Here is a 15,174-nt window from a genome sequence, read left to right on the forward strand (position 1 = left end):
AATTGAAATTTTGGGTATGCCTTAATAAAATTAAATTTCAGAAAATTTATTGCTCCTTATACAATTTAACTGCCTTAATTCTATAGAAACATAGTATTGAAATACATTTAAGTGTTAAAAATCAACTCTGAATGTGTTTCAACCCATAATATATAAAGTGAAAGGTTTTTGTAATAATAAATTTAAAACAAGAGCTATGGTAAATGCATTTTTAATGGAAGTAACCAGGTGTATTTCTAAAGCATTAACAGTCTGTACTATTAAAAAAGTCAATCCAGGAGGGTAGCCAGTGGTCGACAAGGTCAAACATAGAGGTCAAAGGTCAATTAAGTGCAATAAAGTTTTTTTTTCACTGAAATGCTTTTTTTGTGCAAACTTTCTTAATAGAAGTGGTCTGGATGCTTCTCTTGTCTCTATAATATATAATTTGACAATATATATTTGAAGTTATTGGAAATTATGAAGAATCTCGTAGATGAAAAGGCAAATAACTCGGGGTGACTTTAAAAAAATTGCAGTCCATCTTATATATCAAATTGTGATATTACCGATATGAAGATTTGAGATGTTTAATTATTTTAAATGGTCTAATCACTTTGAATAGGTACTAGTACCTATTAGTACCATAGTTCTAACTCCTTATAGGCCTGCATTTTTATTTATTTTTGAAATTAGCTGTGAAATGCACTGTGCAGGCGTTTTTGGCTTATGTTTCTGCTTTCTCACAACTGTTCTGCACATATTTATATTTGTATTACCTGTTAAAGGAAATACAGTCAAACAATGTATATTTATGTATTTGTATAAATTTTAGTCCATCTAATCACCACTATCATCGTCATCATCATCAGAAAACACATCATCCTGAGCCTCATCTTTCCGATTGGTGCAGTTACAACATTTACACAAATCTGTGCATGACAGCCTGGCTGACCTGTGACCTGTGACACTAGTTTTAACGTGCCTATATCCACAGAGGTTCAGGCACGCCCACCTCGGATTTAATCTCTGACATCGCCAGTGACTAACTCCGGGGCAGGGGGGGGGGGGGGGGATTGAGTTTGAATGTGCAGAATTTGGAAAATAGCCAGTTAGTAGCGTCCAGCGAGAGCGCGGACCAAATAGCAGACACCAAGTGAGGCCGTGCTGTGATTGGCTGAATTTCGATTCCTTGGTGAGACCTGTTTTCTGCCTAAGTTAAAAAAATGAGAATACCTAATCCAGCCATGTCCGGACTTGAAAATTACACCCAAAAGTAGTTTTGACTGCTCAGCCTGAAAGGTTTTAAGGTGATTTGAGCAATTGAACGGGCGCCAAAGTAAAGTGCGTTGGACTATTTATAAAAAAATAAACATAAGAATTTAGAACCACGATCGCAAATTTTTAAAGTCCAACTAAGCCCAAAAAAAGGAGGTTACCTGTCCTAGATAAGGTTGACTAGGGGGAGGAGAGCCACACCCTCGTATCCAAGTTGGGGATCAGCTGGTGGATGTCTGGCTTCGCTAACAGCCTGGTGATGAGAGGATACTGCTCGCTGAACACCTTCTTCATCAGTCGATGGATCGAAATGTTGTCCATTTCTGCGAACAGTAGAGCCTGGCTGTAGCGGTTGTCCAGACGGTATGTTGCACACACAGCTTTTTTCCCGTCCTTGAACGTCACTGGGTGCAGCTCGTACTCCCCTCGTCTGTCGGGCATGTCCTCAAAGTTCCGGCAACGCGGAACCGTGGGAAGCTTCTTGGTGTCTGTGATACTGCCTACAAAGCAGTTCAGGTAGCGCCGATTCAGCTTCCCGTGCAGAGTCCAGGGGTCCATGGTGTCTCCGGACTCTGCACCTTCGGGTGGTGGCTGTGGCTGTTTGGGCGGTGTCCTTTTGGTCGTAACCGCAATCGGCGCTTCCGCTTTCCGCTTTCCAGCGGCGGCTTGACGGCCCTGCGTCTCAGTCGCTGTCACCGGTAAAGTTGGCGACGTGCGACTGGACGCAAGAGAGGCCCAAGATGAAGTGGGCCGCCGGGTCGGAGTTGTGCAGATATCTGTGCAGGTCTCCTCCACTGGGGCCGTCTGGGAAGTAGGGCTGGTCGGGACCACGGTCTCTTCCTTCCTCTTCTCGGGCGAAACCGCAGGGCGCGGCGACGCAGAAGGAGCCGCTGCCGGTAGTTGAGCTACCGGGTTTGGCCCCCCCTGAACCGCTCCCTGCGGGTTTCTCCTCTTCCTCCGTCTCGTTCTTCTCCTCCTCTGTGGTTGCGCGTCGCCGTACACCAAAGTCACGGTTGCCCGTGACCCGGTGTACGCGACGCGGTACTCCAGAAGCACACCATAACTAGTAATCAGTGCCCCAGGGGGGGGGGGGGCAACTGCAGAGAGCATGAACTTAGGTCCTGCATCGCATACCAAGTAGTGTGGCCTGGCTGACTGGCATGAACACCTATTTGTGGAGCACATTCCAGTCTTACATTTACAATTAACTGACAAAAGAACAGCTTCTGGGGCAGGGTCTTTGGTCATCCAGTTGACTGATATTTCTCCAGTTTTTACAACCCAACCATGGCTGTTGGGTGATGGAGCAGCTATTGACTGTTCAAGAGATCTTCTGTGTATGGTTGCTTGGTAACTGGCCCTCTTGCAGTGCTGCTGAAGTGCATCTTGTGTGGGTGGCATGCTCTGTTCTGATGTTTTTGCACTGATGAGGTGTCTTCTGTGTTGTGCCATATATGTGTGTGATCCGAGAACCACTTGCTGCCCGTCTAGAGCGTTCTGCATTCTTAATGCTGATGCTTGGATATCGGTCAGCTACAAAATCCACACGGGAACACTTGTAACTCATTGCCATGTTGATGACTGTCAACAAGGCAATCACCAACCTTCTTCTCAATGACATCCAAAAAGGCTGATTTTGTACTTTTGGCCATTGATCCATCTATACTTGCTAGACGAAATGAAACTGTTCCTAATGAATAGGTAAGGATCTCTTTCAAGTCAACATCACAATTTTGTGCAATGACCATGACAAAACAAAAAAAGGGGGGGGGGGGGAATTAAAAAACCTTTTCTTCTTTCTCAGGAATCGTGTGTAATTTTTGTAGCATGAACAATGATATTTTACTTCAATAGCTACACAATCCTTGTCTCGAATGTGAAGTAGAATTGTATCATCACACTTCTCAATGGCTGCTTCTCGCAACTGACCTGCAATGCAAGATTATTACATGAGTGAACTGAAAACATTTCTTCCAGCCTAAACCAGTTAAAGCTGTAATATACTAATAATGGTCAGTTACAATATAATAACATCAATTTGTTTGTTGCTTTTTTTTTTTATGTAGACCAGCAGGCTTAGCCAAATCCAGTCCCCGGATGCACAGGGCTACCCGATTTGTTAACTGGGAAACCATATTGTTAACTACATAAACCACATTTTAGATACCTGGTAGTCCATGGTCTACCATTAAAATGTAAAATTGTTCCAACCCTGCAGACCACAATGTGACTGTCAAAATAAAAGTTATAAAAGGTATGCCTAATTAAAATAATTAAATATTTAAATCATATATTTCGCAATATAAATATTAAAAAATAAGAAGAAAATGTTTTTGGTAATAACAATTTGAACAAGGGTGGTGACCAGAAGCATATTTATTTGTGTGGCCTAAAATAAAATAAAAATGTTATAAACAATTACTTACCAGCTGACTCAGTTTCTGCTTGTATTAGCTTGTCTTTAACTCGTCTGTGTCCAACAGTGACACATAAGTCTATCTTCTTGCATATGATGCATAATGCTGGTAAAACACTACAGCTGGTTTCACCGACGTTTGACACAACAGAACTGGACCGGAGGTTTTTTTTGGAGAACTGACATCATTATCATCGTCATTTGATTCATTTTCTTCTGGCACTATCAATGCTGTTTTCTCACTAGCTTTTTGTGATTTCTTAATGTATATCTTGTTTGTAAACTTTTGATAACATGATTTATGATAGTCAAAGTGTACACAAGCGTCTTCTAAAAAGATTGTTCGAAATACCACTAAGTTCGCCCGTTAATTTTGACCATTTCGTAGCACACTCGACACATTTATCCCATGTGGTAGCTGAAAAGGTTGTCAATTTACCTTCCACACCTTGACACGCATGTATAATGCAGCGAAGCTTGCCTAGATCTTTAGATGTAGGAATTTCTTTAATTTTCCCTCTGCCACACAGGGGATTCCCTACTTTTTGTTGACATTTATAGCCGTTATGAGTGTGATTTTTGCAATGCGCGTTTGTATATAGTTCCCATCTTCAGTTTGAATTAAAAAAAAACTGCAGGGAAAAAATTGGTAAACTTTTTTTCTGTTATAAATACGATGTTTGTCTAGCCAAAAACATAAAAATTAGTTAGACCCTTGATAGGTGGAACGAAACTTCACGTTTTTCTGTTCAGCGGACGGCCTAATAGGTTTACTGAACTATTTACAGTAATAAACCATGTCCATTACCATATTAGGGGCAACAGGATATTACACAATACCGGTATGTATTTTTGTGTATAGACAGAGGTAATTAATTGGCTGGTCTGGTTACCTATCAAATAGACACCTGCCAATCAGGAATAACGGGTAGATGCATTTAACAGAATAGATCAATTAACTAAGAAAACACTCCATGTATCATTTCAGTATGTAGGTTAATGCATGGACAAAACATGGTACAGTTACTTCGACTTGTTGTGTAACCACTTTGACAATGGTGGTTTATTTTGTATTGAAAAATAATATACACTTATTGCAGGCTTACTGGGATGGATATTATTATAGAACATTGCAATGCATGCTTATTTTATCATCCCGCAAAAACCAGGTACATTTGTTTGTCTATTTCTAAGACTCATTCCTGACGTTACGCCTTAAGTATTATGTAACCACCAGCTCGCCAGAGGGCGTATTCACTGGGATAGTACAAATTGGCTGCGCCCATTATATATAATAGCCATCACATTCAACCATTTTATTAATTAGCTATAAGATTATACTTGTTGATATTAAGCAATAATGTACATTATATATAATTGAATAAGCACACGTCCAAAAGCCTTGCTTAAGAATTCCTTTAAACACCTGTCTTTAAGAAAAACAGGCTTCGTAAATTTGGCCCAGTAATTCTTAGTGTGTTGAGAATGTAGTTCATTACACTTACAAAATATGTAATAAAATATAAACTTTAACTGTCATTTAGATATACATGTAGGCTAAGTACATATTGAAATATGGATAATGAACAGTTAATAACAGAAATCATCGAGGTAATTATATTTACATATTCAATGCTAAAACAAGTGATTATTTCAGTAAAACTTTCATATTTTGATTCTTCAAGGTCCCCCGAGTATTCCCATGAATGTCACAGTATGGAGCAATGGTCCACACTCTTTCTCAGTGTCTTGGATAGAGGAATTTAATGGAGGATCAAATCAGACGTTCCTTTTACAATACCGAGCAGACACAACAACACAGTGGACAAATCTCACTGAAGAGTTTCCAGAGAAAGCTCTTCATACAAACCACACAGCTGTCATATCAAATCTTCAACCAGAGACGAGATATCTGGTGCGAGTTTTGGCTTATAATAAATATGGATACAAAGGATTTACAGAGGAAAAGGAAGCTTTGACTTTAGTTGCAGGTAATTTTCATAATGTACAGACTAACAGGTAGCAGCTGTGTTAATCAAGAAAATAAAATTACACAAAATGTATTTTAAGCTACATGGTAAAAATAAATTGAAATTGAATTTGTCAAATTTGCCAGAAAACACAGGGTTCTGTTTTGTTTAGCTGGTAAAACAAAGTCAGTTTCTTTCACTGTGAAATAAAATTCAACAAATGTTATTTGTTAAGTTTGAATGCTGTTTTGATTTGGCAGATTTTCCATGCATTGTAAAACATATATCACAGTGTTCTGTTTTGTTTGACTATAGTAAAACAAACTCAGTTTGTTTCATTGTCAAACAAAATTCAGCATAAAGCTAGAAAGGTTATTTGTTAACTTTATAACATCTATGTTCTAAGACAGAATTCATACTTAAGTATTAAATTATTAAAACCATCAGTAATGGTCTTTTAATTACTGTATAGTTATATATTTAATAGAAACATCAACCTCCACTGGCTGATCACTAGTCTAGAAATAATAGTAGGTTTTGTGCTATCTTGGTACGATGCACAGGGTTTTATCAACTACATTTCTAGACTCCAATAATTGGAATTATTGCCCACCATTCCCCAAAGGCTATGTAATTTTTTATTCCCAATGAGTAAAAAAATAGCAAATCTGATTGTAAATAATTCCTTGTTTTATTATATAGAGATATATTTTGAAAACGAAACCTAACACTTGACAAATACCCCTCCCACCCCTTTTACGCTTCATAATGCAAAATAGATATTAATTTGAATAAATACAAGTACATACATATTATTACTCTTTTAAATTATAACTTAACATAATGAAATGTTTTTGAAATAAAACAGAAAATTTAGTTGTTTCCTATCCTACATTACCCAGCAGACATTTCAGGTTCTGTGAGCTCGAGTAATATCGAGCTGGCTCAATTAATTGACAGTTGGGCTGAAACATAATGGCGGCACTGTTTGCCGATCATCGCATAAACAGCTGAAAAATTATTGTCATTTGTTGCAGGGATGAAATATTTGTGTTTATTTGTTAAAAAGGTTACTGGTTTAAAATTGTTGTAGGCTGCCCTCTACGTTAACTTTTCTGTTCAGGAGCCAAATGGCGCTAACTTCAATTTTTTTAGGTGCCAAATAACAAAATTAGGAGCCATATGTTGCATGCATGCGTGCGTATATGTGTGCGTGCATATGTGAGTGTCTGTGTAAACTATTGGTGCAAATATTAAAGAACCTTAAAGGGACATTCCTGAGTTTGCTGCAATGTTTTAAGATGTTATCGACTAATAAAATATTTCTACGATTAAACTTACATATTGAATATATTTTCTTGTTTAGAATATTAGTGGCTGTATATTAAAAGTGTTTCTGATCGTTCTATTTGTACTTGGTTAATTTTCATTTTATTTCCTAAAAAATTATTTTTTCGTACGTACGAAATTATTTGAAGAGAAAATCCAGTTTGGGCTTCTTACAAATATTAAGACGACCAGAAACACATTGAATATACAGACACTGATATTCTAAACAAGAAAATATATTTAATATGTAAGTTTAATTGTAGAAATATTTTATTAGTCGGAAACATCTTACAATGCAGCAAACTCAGGAATGTCCCTTTAAGAAGCATGAAGTGCATCAGAGAAGTGATTGTGCAATTTATACATGTACTGGGTAACTTTAGTATCTGTATTTATTTCTACCGTGATTGTAATAATCTTTAAAACAACTAAATGAAAATACAACACTTGAGTGACAGTCTTCCTATATTCGAAACACAAAACAGTCGGTCTTTAAATTCACTGGTGTACGCTGTTATAAATCTGTGATAAGTTGAAATTATTTTCCTCTGCTTTTTAATTCATGCATTAATGATATATTTTATTTCTAACAAATTAGACTTAATTTAAAAAAGAGAAAAGTATTAAGTACATATATAGAAACAGGAAAAACCCCTGCATCATGCATAGTCGTAATACATTCGGGAATCATTGTATATATTCAGGATTCGCCAATATAGTTAACTGGTTTTCTACTTTATGTTGACGATGTGTTTAGGTGCTGCATAAAACAGGTTGACAGAGATCCCAGTCTATGTTAATCTAGCATGTGATCGACTTTTAATTTTTTGTTCAAGTTGTTGATATGATTTTAATATTTTGTTACAAACTTTTACTTTCCTTTTAAATGAAGTGTTTTATAAGGTGTACCAAGAAATTTTTTGTAACTATTTAAATATATTTTAGTCTGATAACATATACAGTCAAACCCGCTTATTTGCATACCCTCGGTGCTGCTCGATTTTATGCAATTAACCGGGTTAGTCGATTAACCGATGGAGTACCCACTTTCACTTTGTAACAGCCATCCAACTACAAAGTGGCATGGGAGACAGTCTAGCATAATGCGGTACTTCATACCAGAACTATTACAGTTAACACATGTCACATGCAGTTGGATATATATAAATGTAAAAAAATATATCTATCGATATACAAATGTATATAATTAGCATGACGTTTTTGTTTTAATCTGCCAGACCAGAAATCATAAAAAAAAAAAACAACCAACAACGTCCGTCACTGGGCGTCGTTTTCTAAAAACACAAACTTTGTGCATTAAAAAAAACCCACTAGTGTAAACAAAGTGTATTAGCCATGTAGTTAATGAGATAAACTTGAAACAACAGAACCATCAAAAAGTTCACGTTTCATCGGTGCATGTGTTTACAAAATGACGTCAGTTTCCGGAATTACCGGGCTGTTGATTGACCGAATGCACCTTACCATAGAATTACGTGAACTTGTATGAATTTGCTGGTATGGTGTTCTTTCCCTCCCAAAAGATATGGCAAGCTTTGGTATTATTTGTGATCCTCAAATAATGACTTTGCTATTGTTAAGCAATTAAAGTTAAGCTCGGCTAGTGAGTCGTTATCAGTTCCAGCAGTCTGCATTGCATGCATGACCGGTCTAACACAATTGACTGACCTTCATAGTGCGGTCCGACTGATTGGTGTCTAACAATATAGCAGAAACTTAGGGACGATCCATAAATAACGGTCTTTGTTATGTTTGTTTTTTGACGACCTCCCCCACCAGTCATTTTTTTTCCCCGCTACATTTTCCGGAAAGCAAGTGATAAATCGTTTCTTTTGCGTTTAACAGACATAGCGTACAGTGCATCTAATGAATAAGTGAACTAATGAATAAGTGAACAACAACCCTTTCTCGGTCACATTTATTAAAAACATAACCGCCTAGGACGATTGATCTGTAATCTTTTAATTACTAACAAGGCTTCTCAACATAACGTAATTGATACAGACCAATGATTGCCCTGAACAAGGCGGTACTTCTATAGGTTGGACTATACCAATTCAAATCCCATAGGCGACCATGTTAATGTTTGTGTTTAAAAACACTATATGCAATATATCAACCAAACTATGACCCATAAATATCAGTACTACAACCCCTACCTCAAAGTATTAACTGCAGAAAATGATACCTTTCATGGCTCATTTTCGGTATAACTAGATATTTTTACAACACCCCTAGTTTCGCACAAAATTTTAGTACTTTGTTTTACATGTACCCCATACATGTTCCAAGCACAAGGCTACTTGACACAGTGGTACTAGATGAATTAAAATTGTATACATTTTTAGCCCAGATGAAACTTATTTTTTTTTACAACCAACACGCACACATTTATAACCAATCACAGGACTTGTGGTGTTAACTTCTCTATCAAAAGTTCGGTGCACCTCGAACTTCGACCCAGCCAGAAATTAATTGGTATAGTGCTACCTATACTGATAACATACATGTTTCAAAAGGTGGCGAATCATGTGTTTTTATAACAACCAGGATCTGGTGTCTTCTAACATAAACTGACAACTTCACTGAAACTGTTGTTTCTACAGTGGAACCTAATATAATGTACACCTCACAACGCACATGTATTTTGGACAGTTTTGTACAAATGCAATATGTCATATTTGAAAAAAATAAAATAATAATAATAATACTCCTGAAGATATTTACTGTCAGATGTGTGTGTGTGCTCAGCTATGTGTGTAGAGACAACATGGATATTCAGAGTACCTCAACTCCTTAAACCTATTCCATTGAAACACATGTACTTGACTGACCCCTAGATTATGAAGACCTTAATAGGCACATCAAAGAAATATCAGTATTAAAAAAATGCTATGTCTGAGGAAGGAAAGATCAACATGACTGCACCTGTATGAAGTAATGACTTCATGTCCTGCACATCACTGTTTGGAGGGAAATCCTGTATGCTGAGTGTGGCTGTCTTCAAGTTACCATGTGCGGGAATTTTCAAATCCATCAGCTATGCAGATTTTGAAAATGGACCATCAAAACCATTGGCAGCCACCAATATTTCCTGACTATATTTTATGTATACCCTACTGTAGTTGGAGGTTTTAAATATTTGTAATATTTGGAATTATCATGCAGCTTTCACATATTTATTTTTTGATTCATTACTAAAAAACATGTTTTTAAATGACATAATTACCCGAACATCTATTTTATTGCATTTTTTTCTAATCCAGATCAATACAATATGTATATTGGATGTATTCCTACAATCTGTAATCCAGCATATTATTTAGCTATTAACATTGGATAATACAGCTTTAACAATAAAATAAATTATCCAACTTACACCAGGTAGATAATCAAATCTGGAAAAATTGGTTCTAAATCTAGTATACACTTAAAATGCACTTCATGGGAGCAAACTAAGTGATATTTTTTTTTAAAGATTTGATCTGGAGACCTAAAGATATGTTTAACAAGCTTATTGTTATGTATAAATGAGAACAGAAGGCACAATAGTGACCAAAAATTTAATTATGGCTTTGGTAAAGCACCCCGTTTTTCTTCAAATTAATTTTTTTGTGTGCATAAAACTACAAATTGTGTCTAAAATATGACTTAGCACCCTATAAGTATGTGCAAAAGGATAATAAAAATCAAGGTCTTTAAAAAGTTAAGCTTTCAGAAGTACATACATGAAAACATTAACTATGTTTTATGGAAATTAAAGACATTAACCCAATATTGGCACATGTTATTTTTAATATAAAAATAAATTGCTATTAAAATCTAAGTTCAGATTGCCTAGATATATTTACCATATTTAAGAGTAGTTGTATATGGCAAGTCAAACACCATGTAAATAAAATATTCAAATCATTATAGTATGAATTATAGGCCAAAAAACCAACTTTTCCTCAGTGCTATTTTTTTATTCAAACTCCATTCAGAGCCATCATGTACAGTAATTATTCATTGTCAAGGTCAAGGTCATTGTGAACTTGCATTGGCCGAGTGACGGCTAATTAACTCAAATAGTATAGTTTAATTTAATTAAATGACCCCAAATCATAACTTTTTTATTATGCACTGAATATGTGCTATAGGTTGGGGACTATACCAATTCAAATCCCATAGGGCGACCATGTTAACGTTTTGTGGTTTAAAAAACACTATATGCAATATATCAACCAAAGTATGACCCATAAATATCAGTACTACAACCCCTACCTCAAAGTATTAACTGCAGAAAATGGTACCTTTCATGGCTCATTTTCGGTATAACCAGATGTTTTTACAACACCCCTAGTTTCGCACAAAATTTTAGTACTTTTTTTTTATATGTACCCCATACATGTTCCAAGCACAAGGCTACTTGACACATTGGTACTAGATGAAATAAAATTGCACATTTTTTTTACCCAGATGAAACTATTATTTTTTACAACCAACACACTCACATTTATAACCAATCACAGGACTTGTGGTGTTAACTTCTCTATCAAAAGTTTGGTGCACCTCGAACTTCGACCCAGCCGGAAATTAATTGGTATAGTGCTACCTAAAAATAATAGTCGGAGAGTTACCTGTTATTGAGATGGCCTCTGATTAACAGCAATATATTGCAAACAAAACATTAGGTCTTGGGTTTATTCAACTTAATTATGTCATTCTTAAATCTTGTAGTCGGGTATTGTGATTCACCAGTAGTAACGTGCACACCATCTCATTTGCATGCCACACGTCGACTCTGTAAACACTGATTAGTCAGCTTACCACGCAGTGAGCTCAAACAAAACAGATTAATCGGTGATTTATTTGAGTTTTTTTGCCAAAGTTTGATAGACTTTCTCAGTCATTTGTGACATTAATTTAGCACAAAAAAAAATAATTGTTATTTATATGTGCAAATAACCGATATATAGCCTGTAGTCTGTGCAATTAACCGGATGTTTTGTAGTGTTATAAGGGCTAATGGTTCCGTGTTGGGTGAAAATAGTCGATTAACGGAATTATGCTATAAACCGATGTGCAAATAAGTGGAGATGACTGTACTTGATTTTGATCATTTGGCGAAAATATGGTTGCGGTCTGTTTTGATGGTGACCATATTATCAATAATGTAATGATTTTTTATCTATGCCAAACGAAATAAATGGTCACATATGCGACCAAATCAGTCGCAGTATAGAGGTCTGTGTAGGCAGGCTTAAAATTTCCATAGGTGAGCATTTTGCCTGTTTTAAAAATTTTGTTTATTATGTTTAATCGCAATCTTAGTCAGGAAAGGTGAGTGATCCACACTCACCTGGAAAGTTTTAGGAGGGCTTGACTATATTAATATAATCAGTAAGACCAAAACTCATTGTCAACTTACTACCTAAGTAGATTGCTAACACCCCCCCCCCCCCCCCAAAAAAAAAAAAAAAAAAAAAAATACCACCTTGTCACTAGCGGATAATTAATGCTACTTTATTTCTAGACGAACCATTGACTTGAAAATATTAATTAAATCCACACTGGCTTGTGTTTAAATGTGTGTCTAGCAATTGTATATAATTACTTTCATAACATTTTTAGCACTCATACATATATGTTACAAACAGAGGTATTTGCTTTCCCACTCTTGGCAAATTTTGGTTAGGAAAAAAGAAGTCTGAGGTGCAGTATAATAATATAATATAATATATATATAATAATACGACAAGTGACATCCCGAGACATCCCTCAGTTAAGCCAGTTTCATTAGTGGAAGGACTGAACGCAAGTGGTTTACCACAACTGATCAGCAATATGTTGTTCTGTTACGTCACCGGTAATGCACAAAGCATGGTACAACTAGGGGACATGTATTGCTTTAGCAGCACTGTTAGAATGCTTTTTTTAAAGTAATAATTTGTATCGTTTGATTGGTGATTAATATGAACATACATAATATACAGGGCTTTAGATCTCACTAATTTGGGCACAATTAACGATGACTTTAATCTTTTCTGAGCGCAGGAAGTTTGATTTAGTTCATTACTGTCATTAACAGACTTGCTGTGGAGTTGTCAGTATTCAGAAATGCATTTCAAGTTATTTTAGTCTAATTAAACTTAAAATTTCAGTGGCTTTGAGGTGAAATATTTTGAGGTCAGCATGTTTGTACTTCATTTGAGCATGATTGTGTGGGCATATGTATTTTGGGCACAAGTTAATGCAACCTAAAGCCCTGAAGTATATATTTTATAGGAGAAGAGTCTAGCAATACTGCTTTAATAGGTATTGCTGGAGGACTGACTGGAGGTGTGGTGATCATCGTTATTGTCATCGTGCTCGTGCTGCTTTTCATCAGGCGAAGGAACCGAAACTCCACAACATCTGAAAAGCCAATAATAGGTAATCTGATCTTACTACAAGAAGTTAACTTAGTTTTGAAATTTTTCTTTACATAATAATCTATTTTCATTTTCAAATCAAGTCCCCACTTGTAGGTAACCTCTACAGTTTTAAACACAGGCAGTTTTACATTTATACTAGAACAGCACAGCTGAAGAGTGTTGGAGGTGGGATTTATAGATCATTTGATAGACCCATTCTCTGATTGGGGTGTTTTCCCAATCTCAATCAGTGTATCATGACTGGCATGTTAAAGGACATAGTATGTGCTGTCCTGTCTGTGAGAAAATGCATGTGCAAAAGATCCCTAGCTTGCCGCTAATGGAAAAAAATGTAATGTATTATTCTAAGACTATATATCAGAATTATGAAATGTTTGACAGACAATTAATAAATCAGTGTGCTCTAGAGGTGTCATTAAACAAAGCACAATTTATAACTTTGAAGTGTAATTTAACATAACTTGTTAAATCTACACGATGTCGCTCTACACGGTTCGGACGTGTTTGTGTTTGCTCCAGCTGTTTTCTAATACGTTCCGTTTTGGACTCACTATTTCTTGATTTTTTTCTAGCATTTATATTATTGTTGTCATTCTTTAGAGCATATTAGTTGTTCTTATACAAATTTTGTTCTAGTATATTTTTGTACTTCATTAAATTCGTTGTGACTTGTTACCGGGAAATCCAACATTTTTTTATTTCATGACGGCTTTTAGTACTTGTTCACATATTTTGGTGACTATGTTTTCAAGACTATTTATTGTTCTTGTTAACTTATTCTTATTTTAATTCTTAAGGTTGCTATTACTTATGAATTTTAATTGAGACCAGTATTTTTGGTCACTAGGTTGTTAATTCAATAAATCTTGGGTTAGCATTGTTTGTTTGTCTTGTTACAGTTATTGTACGATGTCTCATGAACAATCTACCTCGCCGAAAATGTTTCTTGTCTGTGACAGGTCCACACGATATCTGTCCTAAATGTTCATCTCCGTGTGATTTGGAGAACAAGTGTGGTGTTTGTTCGGCCATTACTGACCACCAGTTTGCCGACTATTTGAAGATTATCGAGGTCACAGAAACATACGGCATCCGTGACTTACGTTGGTTCCACAACAGGGCCGGCATCAGATTTGGGTCTCCATGCTACAATTGTAGACACCTTGAAGGGGATGTTGCCGGAATAAATGAAGGCTTCTTTGGCGGAGTTACCGGCTTCGGAAGACCGTCAGAACACGGCTTCATCGTACAGCTCCTGGGTCCTGCACAGCTACCAACACGGCATCCCGTACGGCTCCGGGGTCCTCCACAGGTACCGACACAGCATCCCGTACTGCTCCTGGGTCCCACACAGCTACTGACACGGCATCCCATATGGCGCCTGGGTCCCACACAGCTACCGACACGGCATCCTGTACAGATCTTGGTTCCCACACAGGTACCGACACGGCATCCCGTACAGCTCCTGGGTCCCGCACAGCTACCGACACGACATCCTGTACAGCTCCTGGGTCCCGCACAACTACCGACACGGCATCCAGTACAGTTCCTGGGTCCTGCACAGCTACCGACACGGCATCCCGTACGGCTCCCGGTTCCCGGTTCCCGGTTCCCGGGGTTCGAATTTGGCTCTCGATGCAGCTTCCTGTACGACTTCCTGTCCGGGTTCTTGCACGATTCATGATGTGTCTCGGCCCGCGGTTTACCGTTCGGCTTCCAATACTTTATCAAGGGATCATCTTTCGGCCGTGATTCCGTGTCAGGT

The 15,174-nt window shown here is 37.0% G+C and overlaps 2 protein-coding genes across 2 annotated transcripts in view; one reads left to right on the plus strand and one right to left on the minus strand.

Annotated features, from left to right (window-relative positions):
- Window positions 1-14,596, plus strand: part of LOC121392512 (hemicentin-1-like) — a 61,974-nt gene extending 47,378 nt beyond the window's left edge. The window contains exons 7-10 of the mRNA XM_041523698.1: window positions 5,359-5,664; window positions 13,261-13,407; window positions 14,309-14,497; window positions 14,529-14,596. Of these exons, the coding sequence (XP_041379632.1) occupies window positions 5,359-5,664; window positions 13,261-13,407; window positions 14,309-14,497; window positions 14,529-14,596 (710 nt within the window). The remainder of the gene's footprint in view (window positions 1-5,358; window positions 5,665-13,260; window positions 13,408-14,308; window positions 14,498-14,528) is intronic.
- A 54-nt stretch (window positions 14,597-14,650) lies between these two features.
- On the minus strand, window positions 14,651-15,091 carry LOC121392513. The gene has a single exon (XM_041523700.1). It carries the CDS (start codon window positions 15,089-15,091, stop codon window positions 14,651-14,653), a length of 441 nt encoding a protein of 146 aa, XP_041379634.1.
- Window positions 15,092-15,174: the final 83 nt, after the last annotated feature.

The sequence above is a fragment of the Gigantopelta aegis genome, unplaced genomic scaffold (assembly GCF_016097555.1).
Source record: "Gigantopelta aegis isolate Gae_Host unplaced genomic scaffold, Gae_host_genome ctg3995_pilon_pilon:::debris, whole genome shotgun sequence".
NCBI classification, from domain to species: Eukaryota; Metazoa; Mollusca; class Gastropoda; order Neomphalida; family Peltospiridae; genus Gigantopelta; species Gigantopelta aegis.

Excerpts from the sequence above, each read along its gene's own strand:
- LOC121392513 (XM_041523700.1), bottom strand. The coding sequence starts at position 15,091 with ATGAATCGTGCAAGAACCCGGACAGGAAGTCGTACAGGAAGCTGCATC.